At 35.1% G+C, this 24,399-nt stretch overlaps 2 protein-coding genes across 2 annotated transcripts; both read left to right on the top strand.

Moving 5' to 3' along the window:
• The first annotated feature begins 2,871 nt into the window (after nt 1-2,871).
• On the top strand, nt 2,872-3,804 carry LOC101956252 (olfactory receptor 4C16). The gene has a single exon (XM_005341528.1). The coding sequence runs from the start codon at nt 2,872-2,874 to the stop codon at nt 3,802-3,804; it is 933 nt and encodes a 310-aa protein (XP_005341585.1).
• An 11,341-nt stretch (nt 3,805-15,145) lies between these two features.
• Nucleotides 15,146-16,090, top strand: LOC101961974 (olfactory receptor 4S2). Its single transcript, XM_005341541.2, has one exon. It carries the CDS (start codon nt 15,146-15,148, stop codon nt 16,088-16,090), a length of 945 nt encoding a protein of 314 aa, XP_005341598.2.
• The last annotated feature ends 8,309 nt before the right edge of the window (nt 16,091-24,399 follow it).

The raw sequence follows: 24,399 nt of genomic DNA, 5'->3' as shown, positions 1-24,399 counted from the left end.
TTGTGTCTTTAGTGTTCCACAATGTTCCTTCTTTCTGTCAAGGAAGAATAAGAATTAAATATTAATTCCAGGACAGTTAGGGAAACAGGATATAGAAATCATAAGCAGTAATTATGGACTCCATGACAACGTTTTGGTTTTTAGACCAGGCTATTTACCAGGGTATCTCTGGTGGACAGCAGGAATCATAAGGCTCAATGAGAAGCACAAAGAGGGTCCATTATATCATATTTCTAGCTTTTCAGGGTAAAGAAATTGGGACTGCCAGTTAATGTTCCCAGGATAAGGTAAATTCCACAAAGAAACAAAGTGAGATGGATTCTTCCAAAGACAGAAAAAGTCTAGTGTAATGGACTTGAGAAGGGGTTGTTCCTTTAAGAGAGAGTCCTTACAGAAAGCACTGTTTCTTACTGGTGATTTTATAAGGCAACCTAAGAGCATTGCAGGACCCACCTGTCACTCTATCCTACCCTCATCTAGTCTCCATTTTGTCTTGGTTGCTTTTCTTTCAGCTCTTCTCCGTTGCCTACCACACCAACAAGTTGTGATTTTACTATTGCATTGACCAGTGTAGCCATCCTAAATTGCCTCATCTTGTTTGAAATGTTGAGGTTTGTGTGGTAATTATGAGAAGATGTGCTACACAATACTGGACTCTCTTGCCTTTAGACATTGTAACCTATATTTCTATTCCATTCATTTGGGAATCTGATAAAAGATGTTAGCACTCCTCTGGAAAAAAGACACACACACACACTCACACATACACACACACAAGCAAACAAACACACAAACATGTCATACACATAGAAATGCACAAAACCATGAATTAGCAGCTGGAGTGTACAAAAATGTCAAGATTATTTTTGTGTACTTTAAAGACCAAGGATTCTTTTTTTACCCCAAGAAATGCTTAAGGGGACCATTTCGATGGGGGCAGACTTTCAGTGTCTTTTATTCAGCATGTTGGGAATGCGGATCACACATAATTTATATCAGAACATGGAGCTATTTCCCCAACTTATATAAATCAATCTGACTATAAGTAAATAACAGAAAGATCAGTAAGAGTAGAGAAGGGAAGAGGGGGTGGGAGGAAGAGGGGAGGGACATATTAGAACAAATTATATTACATTAAAATTTATATTATATTACATTACATTTTGTAATTATGTCATAGTTTATTTCTATTTTCATGTGTAACTAAAATGACCATCACATATTTGAGTACAATTACTTCATGATAGATGGTTCTTTTAAATGAATACAGGAGAATGATCTGGTGTCATGCTTAAGAAGTCAAGACTCATTATCCTTAAAGTTTGAGATTTTTGACAAAGATTACACATTTCAAAGAGAATTTATTTTCTTTCTGTTCTTGACACCATAAAATGAATGACTTAACTAGACATTTCCTTAAATACTTTTATTTTCAAGGAACAATGATACATTTCAAACCAATTGAGGAGAAAAAGTATTTACTATAGAAAAGGGGAAATACACTTTCAGTATCTCTTATAACTATGAGGTTCTGTGCTTAGACTGGCTAATAGCTCTAAACACAATGTATTTAAAGCATGAACAGGAGTGGGAAGATTACAGTTGCACAGGCAAATATTCCACTATGTGTTAAATACAGCATGTTTCATTTTATAGGTTTAATTCTATACAGGATCCTTTGTGATAATGTCATCTTGACAAGAATGATCTAGAAAAAAATGTAGCCTATGATGACATGTTTCACCATTCAAAATAATAAAATAAAATAAAATATTCATTGAAGAAACAGCCTTTCAAAGTTGAATATGATCATGAATTTTCCCAGGACAGAAAATAAATTGAACGAAATAATTTCAGTTAATATTTATTTCACTATCCTCCTCCGAGAGACTCCATCTATTTTTCTCTTCTGAACCTTTGCTCTGTCCTGAGAATGTGGAATTTTCATGCATTTGGATAATAAAAATCATAGGAAATTACAAGCTTGATCTAGTCTTATACCGGCTTTCTCATGATATCCCTCCAAATTACCCTGGATCATAAGCTAAGCACTTGAAATTATAAAAAAGATGAACTATTGAATAGTATAGTGTAGTCCCTAGATTTTAATGTAACTCAGAGACTCAGAATACTCTATGGAGTATTTTTCAGAATGAAAAGATGTCTAGAAATTGGAACATTGGTGTGAGATATTGCTATGTAAAATTATGTAAAAACATTAATTTTGTCCATTAGTGTATGTCACATGCAAAATGTTTTCAAGGAGTTTCAAGATAGCAGCAGATTATTTAGAGATTATCATTGTTTCTTATTCCGTTCTTCACAAAGTCATTCTTGGAAAAAATATAGCATTTTATACGTTTTCAAAAACATTTGTATCAATGTATATAATTCATGTGTCATATATAAATATAAGTATAGATAAGACATTTTATGTAATAGAGATTGAGTGACTTTATATCTACATATCTTAAATGTAAAGTAATACACCATGAGCCCTCAAGATTTATGAAACATAAAAAAATTAAGAAATATTTAAAAGACTTCTATGTCTTAGTTCTCCATTCACCATATAGGAATAAATGGTCACAAAAAAGCTAAGAAGGTCTTATGTTTGTAGAATACTGTAGGAATTTATTACATTAATAAGCTTGTTTCAGACCAATAAAGACCTTATGAAGTACTCATTGAAATTTGAAGAATAAAGTGTTGAGGTAACATTTTAATAGACCACAATTAAAATGTCTCTGATGAAGAACATTTATTTTTACTTAAGATATTCCATAACATTATTTGGCCCATGATAAATTAATACCTTTATTTTCACAGGAAAACCATCTTGACTCTCTCCTTTTCTTCACTCATGAAATCATGCACCTGAACAATAATGTGACAGAGTTCATTCTGCTTGGGTTGACACAGGACCCTGTTAGGAAGAAAATAGTGTTTGTAATTTTTTTCTTTTTCTACTTGGGGACATTGCTGGGTAACTTGCTGATTATTATCACCATCAAGACCAGTCAGGCACTTGGCAGTCCAATGTACTTCTTCCTTTTCTATTTATCCTTATCTGACACCTGCTTATCTACGTCCATAGCCCCTAGAGTGATGGTGGATGCCCTTTCGATAAGGACCACTATTTCTTTCAGTGAGTGCATGGTCCAAGTTTTTTCATGTCATTACTTTGGCTGCCTGGAGATCTTCATCCTCATCCTCATGGCCGTTGACCGCTATGTGGCCATCTGTAAGCCCCTGCACTACATGACCATCATGAGCCGCCGGGTCTGCAGTGTGTTGGTGGCTGTGGCTTGGGTGGGGTCCTGTGTGCATTCTTCAGCTCAGATTTTTCTTGCTTTGCGTTTGCCTTACTGTGGTCCCAATGTGATTGACCACTACTTCTGTGACTTGGAACCCTTGTTGAAGCTCGCCTGTGCAGACACATATGTGACCAACCTCCTCCTGGTGTCCAACAGCGGGGCCATTTGTACAGTGAGTTTTGTTGTGCTCATGTTCTCCTATGTCATCATCTTGCATTCGCTGAGAAACCACAGTGCAGAAGGGAGGAGAAAGGCCCTGTCCACCTGCATCTCCCACATCATCGTAGTCATCTTGTTCTTTGGACCTTGCATATTTATATACACAAGGCCTGCAACCACCTTTCCCATGGATAAGATGATAGCTGTGTTTTACACCATCGGAACACCACTGGTCAACCCTCTGATTTACACACTGAGGAATGCAGAAGTGAAAAATGCCATGAGGAAGTTGTGGAGCAAGAAATTGGTCTCAGATGACATGAGATGAATAAAGATTTGAATCCTTTCTTCACTTTTATATTGACTTTGAAGTCGATACAAAATATTACTTTCTTGCTATGCATATAGTTCCTTCAGAAAAATAGGCATATGTGCATATACACTGCTTGAGAAGGAGCTGTTTTATGTAGAGGAAGAGACACAGCAGTAGGTAGTAATTTTGTGTATGGCTCTTGTTGCTCTTCCTGCTGAGTGTCTCATCTCTCTGCCAATGTAGTGACACTTGTGGTTCAAGCCAGTGTTTTCCTGCCCTTCCTCATGTTGACTTCTCATGTTTTCTACCAATAGTTACCCATCTGCATCCAGAGCCTGACATTTCCTTCTTCCAAATCATTTACCTTTCTTAGACATTATTTCCTCATCATGTTTCACTAGGAACCTTCAATTTGTTTATCCTTCTTGATTCAGAAGAAGGTACTAAATTTCATCATCTGTATGTGTGGGTCTGTGTGTGTGTGTGTGTGTGTGTGTGTGTGTGTGCGCTCACACATGTAGCTGGTCTCAATTCTTGTGATTATACACTAAATCATTAATATTTATTTATTGCTGGGATAGTGACAGAACATCTAGAGAAAATACATTTTCCTGAGACAATCTTAGGATTACTCTCATTTTATGTGTGTGTGTGTGTGTGTGTGTGTGTAATACATATATATATATATGAATGAATGAAATATAAAAATACTGTGTTAGGGAATTTTTAACACAATCAACAGAGACGACTCAAGCACAGAAGGATACTGGATTCAAAGGCATGTTTCTGTAGTAGAGATGGACATTAGTCTCTGTCACTATCCACCAACGTCACCTTTCACAATTGCATGATCACTAATGTTGTTTCAGCTTTTAAATTGTTTTCTTATTTGTATTTTTATCCATACAGAAAATTAAATATGTGCATTTTTGTTTATTTTGGACTTGCATTTCCATTTATAAATTACTAAATTATATTAAGAGTATTAGTTTGATCAATTTAACTGAACCTGGAACTTAAGAATGTTTTTATGTGAGAAAGTTATTATCTGTTTCTCTGTATGGGAATGGAAAGCTATGGATTCCACCATGTGGGAAGCTGTGGATTCCACCATGAGCTATAGTGACATGTGTATGTCAGTGTTTTTTTTTTTTTTCTCAGATTCTGTGAATTTCAAGGCAAAATCTATTCAAAAGGTTCATTATTAAGCACAGAATTTACACTTTAATTCTGCTGTTGTAAACTTTGAACAGTAATACATAAGGATTCTGATCTTGGAAATATACAAGGAAACATTTCTCTTGTGAACAAACTCCTAGGGGTAGCAGGCACCCTGTTTATATAAAATACATACATATATATATATATATATTTGCGAAGACTTATTTATTTATTCTTTGGCAGGGTTATTGGGAATTGAACTCAGGCACACTGTGTCACTGAGCCACATCCTCAGATCTATTTTGTATTTTATTTTTAGAGAAAGGGTCTCATTGAGTTGCTATGTGCCTCACCAATGCTGAAGCTGGCTTTGAACTCACAATTCTCCTGTCTCAGCCTCCCCAGCCGCCACACCTAGCTGAAGACTCACTTAATTTAAAATTATTATTTTTCTTTCTAAAATGTCATCTTTTGCTTTGATTACTGTTAGGATGGCCTTAGGCCTAAGCCTAAGCAACTTCATTTTTAAAAACCTGCAGTTTCACCAGGCACATCCACAGATCCCTCCAGTATGGCCTCAAACAAGTTACTTCCCCTCACCCAGATAAACAGAGTGAAGCCCCTGACAGGCTGTCCTCCTCTGATAAGAGGGAAAGGCAGAAGATCAGGGTGGAGACCACCAGACCAGATGTTTCTGACCCCAGGGTAAAGGATGTCACTGAGAAATCCAGTGGTAGCTGATAAGGATTGAAAGGGGGGGGGGGTAAGAAAAAACAAATTAGTATAAACAATAGAACAAATAAATAGGGATTCAGCCAGCCAAAAGCAAGGATGCACCTGAGCTGGAGAGCCTGATGAGGACCTGACATCCCATCATTTGTCAATCATTTCCTGAGCCTCTGTGTGATCCTTACCACTTTCAAACTCTATGGCTCCTCTGGACCTTGGTGAGAGATGCAACTCTTCCCTATGACCCCCTCCTCAACCCATAGTCCACTCCACACCAGGAAAAGCCTGCCTTGGTTCCAGACCTGATCACTGTGGTCTGAGTGAGTGTGCATCTGCTGGACTTAAAGCCTAAAACTTAAGACCTTTGAACTTAGCATGCAGAGGAAATGTCTGTCATTAGCCTATCATGATTAAGTGTGTTTTGCAGTGCTTACAATTAATCTAGAATTGTTTGCTGTGAATTAATTAATCTAGAATTGTTTGCTGTGAATTTATTATGTTTATTGAAGTGCCTAGCATTAAGGATTGTAGTTTTCTTGATTAAGATCTTACAGAGCACAGAATTCGACAGACACTAGTATGGCAGTATGTATAAATGTGGCTGTTTAACCAATGTGATCCTGCAATTTGTACACGTGGGAAAAATAAGAATTCATACCCCATTTGAATCAAATGTATGGTATATGATATGTCAAGATCATTGTCATGTTTTGAGCAACTAATTAAAAAAAAGAACTTACAGAGTGAAATTGTATTGGATAATTTGAGTGAATAATGCATCGAAAGGAGCAGAAACACGTGGACATTCTTTATTTCTCCCCTTGACTGCATATGTCACAATTTTGCCCCCTCGTGATAATTATTTCTTCAAATATTTTCTTTCTTTCTTTCTTTCTTTCTTTCTTTCTTTCTTTCTTTCTTTCTTTCTTTCTTTCTTTCTTTCTTTCTTTCTTTCTTTCTTCCTTTCTTTGTGGTAACCAGTGAAAAGAGAACATGACTTCCTATTTGTGATAAATAGACATACTTAAATTATCTCATGATATGTGTGAGCTTTTTGGTTGTTTGGTATAAGTGAATTTATTGGCTTCAGTATTAAGAGGTAAATCCACTGAAGTGACTACATTATTTTAGAATTAAAAATCTAGTTTTGAATAATTATAAAAACATGATTTTATTATAAAGCTTTTAATTTAGTGATTTTCAGTGATCTTTAAAATGTTTAATAACTTGTAATCTATAGAATTGAAAATAAATTAATTAAATGTAGTTTTTTTAAAAAAAAATTAAAAATAAAATTGAGCACACTTGAAAAACCAACAATCATCAGAATTTACTTTTACTTGACTTATTAGAAAATTACCACAAGAATTGCCATTGGAATTGTATCACATTCTTACAATGCCTTTAAATCATCTTTATGACTATATACACAACTTCTAGAAGCCCACAGACCCCATTAATTTAGGAAATTGGACCTGGATGATCATCATTGCATGGAAGAAAGACAGGAGCAAAAGACTCAGAAGCATCTGATATTTTCCTGCAGTTTTGTGAAATGATTCTGATTTCCATTTCAAGAACATATAACTTTAGCTTTTAAGGTACATTTCATGTTTTTATTACTGCATTATGGTTGTCCATAATAGCGGGGTTCAATATTGACATAATGCAATATCAATTGCTTCACTTTAGTCTCCCCAGTCCTTCCTCTTTCACTCTGCTTCTCCTCTCACCATTTCCTTTCCTCTCTACTCTACTGATGTTTTACATTTATGTTTGAAAACAATGTCAAATAATTAAACTGACCAATAAGCACAATGATGATAAGAAACTGATTGAAAATTAATAAATAATTTTGGTAAATTAATTGATTAATGCTTTAATAAAACACTCCCTTAAAATATTAGTTCTTATAACTTGACTGATCTGTGAAAACTGCAGTTCCCCATATTGTTAGGAGGAAGTTTTGCCCATAGAATTTGAGTGATACTTTCATAAATGATATTCTGATAATGGTAGATCAGAACAAGGGTGCCCATTACTTGCCTTAGTCTATCATGTATTCCATGAGATTTTTCAATAATCCTGGCCATTTGAAATGAATGTGGTATTATAGAGAATTTTTGTCAGCCACAGCTGGAAGACTTCAAATTATATAATGATTGACTATATTTGATAAACATATAGATATTTAACCCCCAAACTAAAAGACCTATGGAGAACATGGGTAAAATAATTATTTTGGAAAATATCTGGTTTGATTATTCATAAACATAATTTTTTTCTTTTATTAGCTTTATCACTTAATGTTCCCAACTTGTGAAATTAAAAACCTTATCATCTACCAGATAATTTGGGATTTACACTAAAGAATAATTCAAAGCTTCATAGGTTCTACTGAAATACATATTCAGTTGAATGTTAAGTTCATTGAAACAAAATGAGCTGCACTTGCTTTAAAAATTCTTAGAGATTCACAGGATATTTCCTATTGTTAAAATTCATTTAATATTTTAAATGGTGCTTTATAGATATAAAGAGAGCTGAAATACACTGTTGTATTTGCATACATACGTACATTTGTTCATAGGTACATAGTGTGATTTGGTCAGTTTAATTCTGCAGTTTTCCTGTTCCTTCTCCTTCCCTCTCAATACTCTTTCTCTGTTCCCCTGGTCTCCCTTCTGTTTTTATGAAATCCTTCCTTTTTCCCCTTTCCTACCCACTTATTTTGCTCTAACTTTCATATATATGAGAGAAAATATTTGACTCATCACTTTCTGAGTCTGGTATGATGCTCTACAGTTCCATCCATTTACCGGCAAATATTATAATTTCACTCTTCTTTATGGCTGAGTAAAATCCCACTGTGTATCTATTTATAAGCATCTGGACTCATCCACAACGTGGCTGTTGTGATTGGTGCGGGTACATTGATTTGCCTGTGTCACTACTATATGCTGATTTTAGTTCTTTCTGATAAATATCAAGGAGTGGGATAGCTGGGTCATGTGGTGTTTCCATGATTAGTCTTTTGCAGAATCTCCATAGTGCTTTCCAGAGCATCTGTACTAATTTGCAGTCTCCCCAAGAATGTGTGAGTGCAGGGGCTGGGGTTGTATTTTGATGGCAGAGTGCTTGCCTAGTACAAGTGAGGCACTGGGTTTGATCTTTAGCATCACATATAAATAAATAAATAAACAAAATGGATAAAATACAGGTAACTGTGTTCATCTACAACTAAAAAAAATAAAAATAAAAATGTGTGAGTGTATCATTTTCCCCACATCCTTTCCAACATTTATCATTATTTGTAATCTTGCTGACCATCATCCTGACTAGAGTGAGGAGAAATCACAATGTAGGTTTGATTTGCATTTGTTTGATTTCTAGGTTTATTATTTTTTGCATATATTTTGGTCATTTGTATTTGTCCTTTTAAATTAATAATAAAATGGCCAATGGTTAGCTATTTTTTCTATTTTATCACATACATATATCTGACCTGTTTTACACAAGAATACTTTGTGGTATGTAATATAATCTCTGTTTGACAAATGATAAAAATAAAAAAAAAACAGAGAGTTTTGGAACTTAACTAAGATTATGCAAAAATTAAGTAATAGGCCATTTATGGGAAACCACATAATCTACCTCAAGCATACTCTCAATGATAACTTGCTTTCTTGCAAAAACAATAAAACTTTTCACTTTATAAGCTGAATAGTATACTTGTTTTCTAAGAAAAATTATTTTTGTAACTAAAGAATTCAAAGTGATGCTGAAAATCAGGGGTTAAATTTTTTTTGTTTCTTGATTTTTAGAGAATATGGTGATGCAGGGTGTACACTGGTGTCTGACTCTGTTAGGATTTCATCCAATAGATATTTTATTAATGAACCTGTTGCAGCAAAGATGACAAAAATCTAGTAATCAGAGGCATTAAATAAGGTGGCATTTGTACTCAATGCACATACATCAAAGGCATCAGTTTCCTCACTGTACAGTTTGATCAATACTCTTATTGGATCAGCTAGCTCAATGATGCAGTGGAATGTCCAGTCTGAAGGTCATGATTGATACAAAGAAACATTTACTTGTCTTTAAGGGATATTTGAACAAACTGGCATTCAGCTAACCTAGTGGTGCTTGGCTGGGCTTACTTCCAGATGTTGTGGTACGTCTGGTGTATACATGGTAGTTTTCCTCCATGCATAAATAAAAAGATTATCTTTTTTTCTGCATGTCATATCACCCTCACAACTGATCACCACACAAGCATTATAGGCATCAGAACAATGAATCAATAATGCATCCCCACTTGTAAATTGCAAAGAATTTAGTTCCAGAGACCCTGACATGTGATAAATATTTTCATTTCTGGGTATGTTTAAATGAGAAAAAAATTGGCTTATGGAGAAACATTAAAACTATGTTTATATATTACAATGAGAATTGCTTGGAAATGTTTTTATACTAGTTTATACTGCTTATGTGGATAGTTTTATAACCTTCTGTTGGCAGATAGAGGAAAAGATGTTTTCAGTTTGTTCCACTACCAACTAAATTAATTGTTTCACTTGCAAAATCAGAAGGGTGCTGCAGTCTGGCTGGGCACAAAATCACGAGCCACTCACAGCCTTGTAGATTCAAACAGCAATTCTTTATTCCCAAACTCACACTGGCACTCTACACGTTCTTGGGAAATTCACGTTCTGGGCAAAATCAACGTACTCCACCGGGCTCTGAATTCCAAATACTCTCTGAATCCCGCGAGAACTCAATGGGAACTCAAGGAGCAGGAGCACCTGAGGCAGCAGAATATGTCCTATTCCCAGCAGGGTACACCTTAAACCTGGAACCGCCCTAAACCCAAGGAGCGGGATACTCCCTAATCCAAGCAGGATACACCCTAAACCTGGATCCGCCCTTGTCCTTGATCAAGGTCACCTTACATGCAATGTCACTGGAAATGACCTAGGTCCAATAAGGAGAGTCCTTCCTCTAAGCAACATTGGGTAGGCTGACAAAGAATTTGCTATGCTTCATTCCTAATTGGCAATGGCTCTCAGCAGAAGGGTATGGAGAGCAGTGGCAGAGAAGAGGAGAGCAGCATCTGGGATTGGGGTCTCTGATGGCCCCATGGTTGTGGCATGCCTGGTGCCTGGGAATGTTCCTGGGTGGCTTTCCTGGGTGTAGCTGCTATGGTAATGCCCTACATGAGGAACCTCTTTGCAGTAAAGTCTTATCAGCTTCAAACTTGATCTCCGGCACATTATTCCTGGGAGTAGAGGAACTCTCTTTCTAGAAAACCACAATGTTTCACCAGCTCTGTTACTCTTGAACTTACCCACTTAACAGTAACTTTAAACAATGGATTTTCTTTAGAGCTACACAAAGGTCCTGATACTGCAACTGTAGATTGCAACCAGGGAAAGACTACATAAATGTTTCTAGCCCTGTAAATTTCTGAGTACAAAGAATAATGCTGGCATAGCCTCTAACCTGATAATGAGAAATATATAAATAAAGATTATGGGCATAACTCTTTAGACTTGCTTCTCCATCAGACAGTACTGTTCCACCCAACCCCAGTTTTATCTTCAAAATCATTCTGTGTGTGTGAGTCTCAATTTTTCTTATCTGCCTTCACCCCTCAGCAGAACCTGCTAGTTTGCTAGTTTGCTGTGCTGTTTGCAGGAGAAGGATTGGTGATGATGATGATGATGATGATGATGATGATGATGATGAATGAAAGGGCCAACCAAAATTATCATTTACTATCTTGTCATAGGGAGGATGGAACACTACAAGTTTGGCTGTCTTATAACTGTATATCTTTGGAATATAATGCTTTTGTGGGTTAGACACTCATTAGAATTGGAGAGCCTCAGCTCTCTTGAATCTTGGTCATGTCCTTCATATTAACCAAGAGGAGATTCCATGAGCTCCTCCAACGGGTATTGGCTCAGGAGCTTTTGTAATCAGGCCTAGAGTTATAAAGCCACTGATGAAAACCTGAGTAATCTCATATATTCCACTTCCTGGCAGAGACTCATGGATCTAACTGCTGTTGCCTTGGTAGGAACATTAAAAAATTAATATTTTGAATATTCCCCATACATCAAGAATATAATGCAAAGGCATGCAGGAAAGAGCACTGTGAATAAAATGTATCAAACTGATGACTCATATTTATTACATGCTCTTCTAAATGTCTTTAAGTGCAGCCCCTGTGTGATGTGCAAAATAACTATTGGGGAGTATTTTCCAAATTTACTTTTTGTTTTCTATTGGCTCACAGAGCTCTTAGGCTTTATATACTATATCATTTGAAAAGTTGCACAAACATGAACCCATCACTCATTTGCTTCTTGATGTTTTTCCTGTTTTCCTTTTTTGAGTTAATTTCTCTGTTAAACTCAAGATGAGGAAAATATGAACAAGATCTGCTTTACATTTTTTGTTATTGTTCAAAAACAAAAAAACACTAACAAATATATATATATATATATATATATATATATATGTATGTATATATATATATAGAGAGAGAGAAATATAGATATCAATATCAATATCGAATATCTATATAGATAGATAGTAGGGTCTGAAGGCGAAAGAAAAATAGGCGAGTATGAAGGAAAAAAAATAAAAAGAATAGGGAAAGAATTAACCTTAATGATTAAAACTCAAAATCTAAAGGAATTATAGTTCCCAGTATAGTTCATCCCAGGAGTGTATCATAAATGCATCTAATCCCAGCTCTTTTGCTAGAATCCAGCATACGTCCCTTTAAGAAGAAAAGAAGTGAACCCCGAAAGTACCATCATATCTACCCTTTCCATTCTTGAGACCTTTCTAAAGAGTAGACTAATTCAATTTCAATACACAAAAATACGTATTTAATACACTTTATATGAAATATATACAGTTGAATGTATATATCAAGGGTCATTAATTCAAGGAATAATATGCAGTCCTAAGATTACTATGTTTGATGAGTTGCTTTACAATTAAGGTAACTGTTCTAAATGTAAAACTCGATTGGATTTAAAATTAAGCTAATCCATTTTTTATTTTGAAAATAATTGAAAAGAATACACTATTTAATCTCTTTATAGACATGTGATATTGTTATAATTATTGTAGACAGCTATGGGAAAAAACTTTCCCTATGGTCATTACCATATTGCATCATTTCTTCTACAATAACTTTATAAGCAGAGAAAGAAACATTTCTTACCAAAGATATTGCAGAATAGATGGTTTTATTAGGTGAAAGAACAGTGATTTTGTAGCAGCCTTTGAGTTTAGGTGATCAGTATTCTCTTGAACTGATTATTCACAAAACAATTCCTCAGGCATCACCCTTATTTCAGTTTGAATCTGTACTCAAATGATATCAGGAAGACAAAGAAAAGTGAAACCAAGTTCAACTCCTGGGAAATATAGGTGAGATCTTTTGTTTTATAACTGTTATAGGTCATTTATGTGCAATGGGAAATTCAGTGAAATGTCTATATTATACATCTGTAATATAATTGGAAGACACACTTCTAAGAAGTTATAGAGAAACTAAATTTAGATGATAAATAATAAAGTATATGTGTGCATGACTAAGAGTTAGGATAACATGAAGGTGAATAGAAAATGTCAATCATTTCAAAGGACAGTGAGACTGTATCACATTACAAATGATCAGAAAGGGGAAATAGATTACATTTAGCTGGGTCTTGATTTCAGAAGACAGAAGAATTTTTCTAAGACTTTGTAAAATGAACTGTAGAAAAACAGATCTCAAGCTCATGTGGGGAAACTCATTTTTTTCTACAATGGAGGTAAACAACATTGTTCACAGTTGTTGAAAACAACTATTATTTGTGTTCTTGTAAAGTGAAGTGCTCTCAGTGGAGAATAGTACTATTTTCTAAGCAGAAAAAAAAAAAACAGGGGAAGGAATGTGTGAATCAGGGGATGTGGCTGATTTAGATCTGATTCACAGTATTGCTATTACTGTTATTACAATTAGTATTTCAATTTTGGTGGCGAAGGGGTACCAGGGATTGAACTCAGGGACATTTGACCACTGAGCCACATTCCCAGCCATATTATGTATTTTATTTAGAAACAGGGTCTCACTGAGTTGCTTAGCACCTTGCTTTTGCTGAGGCTGTCTTTGAACTTGTGATGCTCCTGCTTTGGCTTTCCAAACCCTTAGGATTTTAGGTGCATGTCATAGCAAGTATTGCTATATTGTAATGCACAAAAGTAAGCAGAACTGTGATGAATACCCTAGGATCTGAAGTACACAAACCTGATGAAATCTATAGTTGTCAAAAAGCTGGCAATGCCTGACATTATTCCTGCAAAAGGCTAGCTAAGAGCAACAAGCCAATAGCAGTAGAAATCAACATATTAGGTAGACACCAATGGGTATGGGATTGCAAGAGGACAATTACAACTAGAGGAAACATTCACCTCTGTGACCTGACTTACTGGAGAACCCTGAAAACCCCTAAATAAAAACCCCTCTGTATGCCTTTTCCATCAAAACGTAAGAGTGACCTCACTAGTGTGTCTATTTATCTACTTATATTTAACAACATTCATTTCCTAAACCCAACATAATAATCACTAAAGGACAACCTCTCCCAAAAATGTTGAATTCACTCAAACTTGGAGAACTATAATATTCTAGCATTAGACTTGAAAAATTGGAAGGACACCTGAGAAATATTCACACAAAAAGGTGCTTCTTTTGTTTTGATGTTTTTCATTTTCTTCAGTTTCAGGGCATTTGTTTGTTTTAGTTACTGCACAAATGTTTAGTAATAAATAAGGCCATTAGTAAATTATGGTAAAACTTCAGACACTCCACATTGCAAGAGCTTGTGCAAAAACAGAGACCATATATTCATACATGAATATCTGAAGGGGAGCCTGCAGAAGTCACCCAATCTGGATATATCAAGGACCCTTGTGTGTATGTAGTGACCATATGTGGCTGTATTCAGAAAGGAGCACGTGGGGATATTTTGAATTCTACAACCAAAACAAGAGAAATCTTGTCTAAAAACAAAGAATTGTTTTATATCTGTTGATGTGTCTTTTACAGAACTAACTAAATATTTATCCATAATGAGATAAGTAAACCTTAGGAAAATGTTAGGCATGTGAGAACCTTGGTTTGATATATTATTTCAGGGATTTGCTTTATCTCTGTTTTCTGCTTCCTCATTTCAAGTGAATAAATGTGGTATATCATTGAGGTAAAATATAAGAATGGAGACACTCAAATTTTAATAATTATTCTTGTCAATCACAGTAAGTACCCATTTTTGCAGTTTCAACTTCTGTCATCATTCATTTTATCCTGAGTTCAAAATAAATGCTGATAGTCTTTCTGATGTTTTATTTCAGATAATTTAACGGTTTTGGTCACATAGCTTACCTGATTCATTACATGGAAAAAATAAATAATGTAACTGAATTTATTTTCTGGGGCCTCTCCCAGAATCCAGAGGTTGAAGAAGTCTGCTTTGTGGTGTTCTTATTCTTCTACACAGTCATTCTTCTGGGAAACCTCCTCATCATGCTGACCGTTTTCATGGGGAACCTTCTGAAGTCTCCCATGTATTTCTTCCTCAACTCCTTATCTTTTGTGGACATTTGCTTCTCTTCATCTACAGCACCCAAGACAATTGGTGACCTTTTAGCAAAGAACAAAACTATCTCATATGAGGGGTGCATATTAGAACTCTTTGGGGTGCATTTCTTTGGAAGCACTGAGATCTTCATTCTTATAGTAATGGCCTATGATCGTTATGTGGCCATCTGTAAACTCCTGCACTATATGACCATCATGGACAGGGAGAAGTGCAATAAAATGCTCCTGGGGACCTGGGTAAGTGGGTTCATCCACTCTGTTATCCCCATATCTCTAGTAGTTCAGCTACCCTTCTGTGGACCCAATGAGATTGATCACTACTTCTGTGATGTCCGCCCTTTGCTCAAACTTGCCTGCACAGACACACATATTATCGGTGGTATTGTGACAGCCAACACTGGTACTCTCACTTTGGGGAGCTTTGTGATCTTGCTCATCTCCTATACTGTCATTCTGGTGTCTCTGAGAAAACAGTCAGCAGAAGGAAGACGCAAAGCTCTGTCCACCTGTGGAGCCCACATCACAGTGGTCATCATCTTTTTTGGTCCCTGTATTTTCACATACATGCGCCCTGATGTTACATTTACAGAGGATAAGATGGTGGCTGTATTTTACACCATTATCACTCCCATGCTAAATCCCATAATTTACACACTGAGAAATGCAGAAGTAAAGAATGCTATGAAAAAAATATGGGTTAAGAAGGTTTTCTGGATTGCCAACAGCAAAAACTGGAAATAATAATTTAAACTGGGTGATCCTAAAAGTGATCAACCTTAGTTAGTTCATCTCTACAATAAAGAAAATAATAACATCAAAGGATTTTCAAAAGTAACAAATGACAGAAAAACATATTGCACAGAATTAAGGTATTCTTTATCATGATCATTATACTTACAAACAATTAGATATGTTCTAATATTCAAAGGCTTGAGAGTCTGAGTATGCTGAGAATCTGCACATGAGCATAGTAAGCAACATTATTTTCTCCTGTTGCTCTTTATCTTTTATGGATTTCTTTAAGTGTTTAAAAAACTACTATGTAATATTTAAGGTTATTTCTGTTATATAAAACAATGTTTGGTACAGATTAGAGAATCAATAATGCATAGATTGAATGAATGACAGAATACATAAAAACATCAAATCTTAGCTAATGAATTTTGATATGTCTCACAAAACAGTGAAAACATTCTAGTAATCTTGGAATGGGAACACATGATATGTTCAGAAAGTTAGAGATAAAACACAATCTTGGAAAATAAAAAAAAAATGCTTTTATCTATTGGTTGTGGGAATAAAAAGTTTTTTTCCATTCTTAGGATTGATCTTTTTAGATATATATACTATTGTCTTCGACCCCTGTCAACTATGTTTCTCACTAACTATATATATCTCACTAACTTAATTCTTCTGACTGTAAACTTTGTCATCTGTACCCTCTGTAAAGTGACTACCAGCCAGGCTGAAGAATGTGAATTAAAACAAAGCCACATATGAGAACCAGGCTACTGTGATTCAATATCAAGTGTAAATACAACCTACTTAAATGCATATGCTGGAATCCACAATTCTTATAATATTTGAGCCAAAGAGCTTTACTGAATACACAAAGCCATTTTTCATTGACTGAAATAACATTATTTCCATATCTGGGTTCCAGAGGGACCCATAAAGGACAGGTATTATTTTTTTAACATTAACTTTTTTGTGCCCTGGTGGTAAATTTCTCCTTAACCGTGACAGTGACCTGAGCATTATTCTTTACAGTAAAGATACATATCACTGATTGTCTCTGCCATTGTTTCCTTGTCTCGTCCACAAATCTGGTAGTATGGATGCTGCCTTCATTTAGGTTTGTGTTTATGCTTGGGGTGGAGTGTAAGCTTTACATATGACAAAGACTGTGGTGCTCAATAGTGAAATCTGATGTGGTTAAATCCACAAAAATAGAGGTGTAAATATTATACATCTTCAAGACCTCTATATAAGTAGCTATAAGAAAAGTATAAGGCTTGCTTCAAAACTATGTATATCCATGGGTATTGCCCCAGTTTAAGAAGCATGCACTGGGCTTCCGTGTGCCACTATTAGATCAATTGTGAAATGGAAACTAAATTTATCCTCCTCCATGTATGTTTATCATGAATGTCACTTATGGGGTTTTCTGTAAATATAACAAACTATTCTGAGAGAGTTAGACTTTTTTTAGTCAGCAATATCAGCTATGAAAATACCAGTCTTTTTAACTATACCTTTGAGTTATTTTCATACCATCAATAGAATATCTGCATACTTAGATGTACAAATCTGGGAACAGATGATTCTTGATGCATTTAGAAAACAAGAGATGTCTGTATCAATGGAATTCAAACAATACTATCTGTTCTGTTAAAACTGAATTTAGAAAACTGGCAATAAACATGTGTTCTCCATTCAATAACTTTTTCCACCCTCATCTTTCCATTACGTCATTGAACTAACAGATTAATCCTGTGGGGGTATTTGTGACATCAGAATTCTTACCTGTTTTTCAAAAATAGAGTAGAACACATGGAAGAGGACTCAAGTTTCCATCACCGTCTTCATAAACATCCTTGTTCACAAAACTCCTGAGTCAGTTCCCATCAGAGGAGATCAGAAAGTCTTGAGGGATTCCTAGGGAGATGCATAAGAATCACAAGAACTCACACTCTCCTCAGCTCTAGTGAGACAAAGTCCCCGCCAACTGCGCATTTGATTTTGTGGATGCAGGAGCACAACATTGAATGCCACCCTGGTCACACAATGGCAGATCTGACTTTGGTTGGAAACTTCTTTGATTACAAAGATGAAAACCTTCTAATTTTCAAGATAAAAAAAACTAAAGGTTTCCTTCCTATGTTTTCTCTTTGGCGCTGTACTCCTCTCCCCTGGGGCAGTAAAAATCATTCCAGACACATTTCTGAGCAAGTCTCAATAAAACATATAAACATTGTTTTTTTGTTCTTCCATGTGACATCCTTTTTCTCAATTAAATATATCTAGAAAGAAAAACAGGTATCACATGTAGGAGGATCTAGAATTAAAGTGCTTCATGTTTTCTGAGTGAGAATGTTTCATTTTTCAATGTTCTGAGTCCAGTTCTTGTAGAGTGAGCAGTTGTTCAATTTGAATGGCAGAGTAAAAGAACACTGCTGCTTTGTGCATGAGAAAGAAAAGCTCCTGGAGGAATCTGGAATTTGGAATTAAGCACAGCCACATAAGACTAGATCATCTGAATTCCATCTTCCCAATGATACATCAAAAACATTACTTTTTTATTAACCATTAGTTGTAGGATGAACTTTTGCATAACACTACCAACTTTGCTCTTTCAAGAACAGTTTTGTCAAAAAAATATAGAACCTCAAAAACACAGAAAGGTACCTTGAAAGAAATAACATAAAAAGTCAAGCTACAGATAATGGACATGAGAGACAGAACGTTCTGGTTTCTATGCATTATATCCAGGCAATAAATTACTATGGATGGTATACACCCATAATATCAAGTACTTATAAAGCTAAGGCAGGAGCATCACTAATCTGAGGCCAGCCTCAGCAACTTAGTGAGACACTGTCTCAAAAAAGGGAGGGGGTGCTGGGAATGTAGCTTCATGGTACAGCACCCCTGAGTTCAATCTGCAGTAATCAAAGTCCATATATACTATATTATTTATGCTTACACCTAAATACACAGCCTTCTGCTCTTCCATTATTTTTTCCAGGGATCATACAAATGAAGAATGTAATACTAACAATGCCTGGGTCAATTCTCTTTCACTCTGATTTTTTTCGATAAATTATGAAGATTAACAAAAAGTAAATCAGAGCCATGTTCAAATAGACCTATTAATTTGAGGGAGAAACAAAATAGTCAAATGTTCATAACAAGCAAATTGACTTTACTATTTGGAACATGTGCCTATATACACATCAAGAACAGGCTTATTGAAAATAAACACCAGGATCAGACCCCTGTCTGTGCAACAATAGTTGTCTCTGTTAAACTTCACTTTTCTGAATTGGATGATCCCACTAGGCATAATTTCTAGAGCAAAAACCAACATCAAAATCAGAACCTGACTTGATCCACAATGTTCTTCTTATTTCCTTTCTAGTATGACACATTTCTAAACATAAAATCATGCTTCCAAGTTTCCTAATTTTTAAAGCAGGACTCAAGCCCAGGTCTCTTTGAAAATGAAGGGCATTGCTGAAAACCTGGTGCTAATTTCTACAAATGCACTCGTGACCTGGACACTTGGACACTGCTGTAATTAGAGTGTGCACAATTAAATATCTTAATAGGGACTATGAGTATGTGATAGTGCAGTAGAACATGGCAGCCCTGTGTTTCTCTATGTGAAAACCTGGTGAACATTCACCCCCATTCTTGGATCTATTTCTGCAGGGATACGGTGCGTTGTAGATGACACTAGATGATCTGATGTCCATTCCAATTCACAGACATTGAATATTCCTACATATATGAAGCAATTTCCTCAACATGCTGAAGAGAATATAGAATTATGTTCCAATTTTTAGTAAGTTTTACTTGCTTTAACTCCCCTGATTTTACAGCAGTAAGTATAATTAACAATTTTAAGTTGCATATATTCACAGTGTATTATGTGATGATTTGATATCTACACAGCCTATGAAATAATTACCACAGTTAAACTGATTTATATGTCCAACACCACATTTGTTTTCTTTGTATGTCAATGTACAGTGTTGTGAGCCTGTTTCATGATGTAAAAGCCTTTCTTCATTCCTAGGATAAGAATACCCACGCATGTTGAGGCACACCTTTGTTTAGTTTGAAAGATGAAACAAACCCCTTAATGCTATTCACATGTTTCACATACACAGAGAAATAATTAATTGCACACCAGGAACATCTATTTTTTTATTTGTGTTCCTACCTAATGTTTATGCTGAACATTTACAAAGAGTATCATGTGAAGAATTATGAAGACTTTTAACATGCGAGGGAAAAAAAGTAACCATGCAAATATTCTGAGTTTGAAGAAAGGTATTCACGCTAAATGCATGCTGTTCTACTAGTTAATAAAAAAGAAAAATAGAGAAAAATTTTCAACCCTCTTGAGACTTTAACTACTTGAATACATCACCAATTGAGCATGGAATTAATTAAAATAACTCTGATAAATATATTGTAAATAGTATAATCATATTCTAATTTTCATTTTTTGAAGCATAATTTGTTTCAAAGTAATTAAATTGGTCAACACATGCTTTTTGCATTGGTTTACTGCATGTGTATTAGTGGGAATCTCAAAAGGAAGTGATTGGGAATACTCTATTTCTATGAGAGGGATCTCTGTTAAAATACATTTGTTTCCCAAAGAAAGGAACAACTTCAAAACTATGCAGTCTTTACAATTGATCATATTTACAAAGTATAATAATTCCTATTAAGTCTGAGACAAACAAAGACAAAATGTTCCAGAACTTAAGATATGGAATGGAATTGGAATATCATATAATCTAAATTTATGTTTAGAGAAGATAAGGATAATTATTGTTGTTGTTTGCATGAGCCACACCATTTAATTGAATGGCAATACTTGGAAAACTTGAATATTTCAAATCTATTGTGGTTCTTTTATCTCTGAAAGTCCTTGCAATATTGGTGTGTTTCTAACTTTTTCTTTTGTCAGTGATGTTGGGGATCCTATAGTATAAGGAAACAACAAGATGTTATTATTATTCAGATGTTATTATTATTTACATGTACATAAATACATAACACAAATAATAATAATAACAGTACAGATTTGCAGACACATAGAACTTTCACTGAGTAAGTCTTATAAGGATAATTTATAATTTGGCCATCACAAGTTTCCAACTTATATGTAGAGTTACAATTGCACTTCAAATCTTTTCCTATCTGAAATAAGTTAGATATTATATACAAAGGTCCTCAAATGTTTGGTATTTCCTTTTCTCCAGTGCAGCATAACTCTGGTAAGTGAGGTCTTCTCAACATTTTCTTTCCCCCAAGAAGACCCTGTTCACATCATTTGCTGTAACTTGTAATTTGTCCAAGTCTCAAGAAGATTGATGCCCATGGAGACTTTTTGAAACACATGGCCTATACAATAGCCTCCTTTATTCAATTAGATTTAACCAGACAATCAGGTCCAAAACTGCCAAGATTCATTCTTTAAAAGTCTTCTCCTAGCATGCACAGCTCACATTAGTGAAGTGAATTCACCTCTTTTGTGGTAAAGCCATCTCCTTTCACCCTAGGAGCTTTGCTTGTATCATGGTGGTATCTGCCTCTATAATTTGGTCTGTAGGTATTGAAGGGCTGTGGTACCATCTTGGGACCACAACAAACATCAGTCTTTGGAGATTCATCCTATGTATTCATCAGACAAAGGAAAACTATTGGTATGAGTACTGGCGGAGGATTGATTCCAATGCCTAAGAGTTCACATAATTTCCAGGTTCAAGATTTCAGTTCTTCTCACCTAAATCTCTCCTTTCCATTTCTGAAATATGCTCCACAAGATAATGCTCAGGCTGCAATTTTAAGAGTCCACACATTTTGTTCATAATAGTCACCATATACCTTTCACGAAAATTAAACATGAACATTCCTACTCAGAGTATTAAAAAAAATCCTGGTATGTTTGAGGGCAGAAATTTGGGGCTGTTCAGATGACATTAAGGATAGAGGTTTGAACCCCAACTTTAAACTCCACACTCCTTTGATGTTACATTCCTTGAGGAAACCGAAACATGGATTTCTATAGCAGAGCAGCAAATACAAAAATTTCCCCTCCTGAGCAGCACTGCACCCTCTCATTGACAGCTGAAGCAGGAGCCTTTGCTGTGGATCATGTGGCACCATGTTACAGATTAGAAGCGGTAACTTGACTCATGCTATGTATGGTTCATCTCCCAAAGATAAAAATTAGTAAGAATTATTCTGTATGAATTATGTGTATTAAATTATAAAATAAATGGTTGCTTTTTTGAATTATAATAATGACAACTAGGAATTCTTAATCTCTATTATCTATCAAATTTAACAGAGCATTTTCACATCTTTCTTTCCTGGTAAGACACTTTCAGTGATAGTTGCTCTACTGCCTTTTGTTCTATAGAAGTGTTCATAAGGTTTAACATTTATATATTTTCAAAACTTTGTTAAGATTGAATTCATATAACATAAAATTCATTCACTGAAAGTATACGATTTAAGGACACTTATAACACAGGGTTGTGAAGCTATCAACATCATCTACGTTTAGGATATTATTCATTCTGCAAAGAGAAACTCATAGCCTTTGTTCATTTCTCTCAACTGACATCTTTCCCAGTCATAGCAAACACTAATATCTCCTTCACCATAGGTTTGTCTTCCAGGTGTTTACCAAAAAAAAGAAAAGAAGAAGAAACATACAATATATGGCCTCTTGTAACATGCTTCTTTAATCATCATTTACTTAAATTTTCATGAATGTTATCTGTATTTATTTCTTTTTATTGTTAAGTAATATTCCATTTATCAGTTGTTTGTTATATTGTTTCTAGAATAAGACTGCTAGGAACGTGGTGTGTATGTTTTTGTGCAAAAGTATGTTTGTTTCTCTTAGGTGTTTCCCCAAGAATGGATTACATATGTGACCTTTTGAGGAAACACGAAATTATCTTTTATCATGGAAATCCTATTATATGTTTTCACTGGCAATGTTTGAGAGCACCATTTGCTCCTCACCATGGCTACTACTTGCTAATTTTTATCTGCTATAATTCTGGAGTGTGCTGAGACATCTCATTTTGACTTTGGTTGGTCTTTCTTAAAAGTTAAAAGGTGTTAAACATCTAGTGACCATTTGTATAACTTATTTATGAGTTATACACATTTCAACATGTACAGCTGCAGACATAAACCAAAGGGTAAAAGCAAAATCTTTGGTGCGACCAAGATTTCCATCTGTAGTTATCTCATGATTTAAGAAACAGGCACTGTGACTGAGATACCTACTGCAGGTAGAAATATGCCCTAAGCACTCACATTGTGTGGTTTTTGTGTAATTTAAAAAAAAGGCAATGTCACAAAATGTACATGTTATATATTCTAACTCTTTCATTGAACAAATTTTGCTTCTAAAACTGCAGTGCAATGTAAATACATCACTCACATTTTGCTAATGAAAGTTAAATGTACATTAATTCTTCATACAATAATATCAGATCACGTAGGTAGGTTCCAGCTTAGATGCTTAGATACTGATCTAGAAAAGATTATTTACCAGGGGATTATTCAATTTGGGGAAGTGAAAATGAACAGAAAAGTCTATAGCTGCAGAGGCTGAATATGTATGAACCCAGGGGTTCATTACCCCACTGAGGTACATCACCAACCCTTTATAAAATGTTGAGTCAATGTGTTGCTAACTTTCTTAATACCTTTTAAATCACTGAGTCTAGTCTCAAAATTGAAATCCTCTTGCCTCAGCCTCCAAAAATGCTGGGATTACAGGTGTGAACCACCAATCCCTGATCGGCTGCTTATTTATAAATAAGCATGTTCTCTTTGTGGATATAGGCAACATTATTATCTCTCAGATTAAACTGATTTTGAGCTGGGTGCGGTTGCACATGCATGTAATCGCAGTGGCTCAAAGTCAACCTCAGCAAAAGTGAGGCACTAAGCACCTTGGTGAAACCCTGTCTCTAAATAAAATTTCAAAAAAGGGGCTGAAAATATGACTCAGTGGTCAAGTGTACTTGAGTTCAATCCCTGGTACAAAAGAAAAAATGATTTTGAGAAATTTATCATCTCATTTCTCTCAAAATAATACAGACCTTCATCTGTTTGACCATAAGTCATATTTATCTTTTCTTAAACTTTACCTAACTTTTATATTTATCTTTTCTTAACCTTGCCCTAACAATTAATCAGCAAAAGAGGGATGAATGGGAATCTCCCCATGCATGGTCAATGTTAAGTCCATCTCTTTTAATGTGTTGAAGGAAGAAATA

The sequence above is a fragment of the Ictidomys tridecemlineatus genome, chromosome 4, assembly GCF_052094955.1.
Source record: "Ictidomys tridecemlineatus isolate mIctTri1 chromosome 4, mIctTri1.hap1, whole genome shotgun sequence".
Lineage (NCBI taxonomy): Eukaryota > Metazoa > Chordata > Mammalia > Rodentia > Sciuridae > Ictidomys > Ictidomys tridecemlineatus.
Note: the sequence above shows the minus strand (reverse complement) of the source record. Positions and strands in the feature narration are given on the sequence as shown.

Coding starts and splice junctions, on each gene's coding strand:
- LOC101961974 (XM_005341541.2), top strand. CDS start 15,146: ATGGAAAAAATAAATAATGTAACTGAATTTATTTTCTGGGGCCTCTCC.
- LOC101956252 (XM_005341528.1), top strand. CDS start 2,872: ATGCACCTGAACAATAATGTGACAGAGTTCATTCTGCTTGGGTTGACA.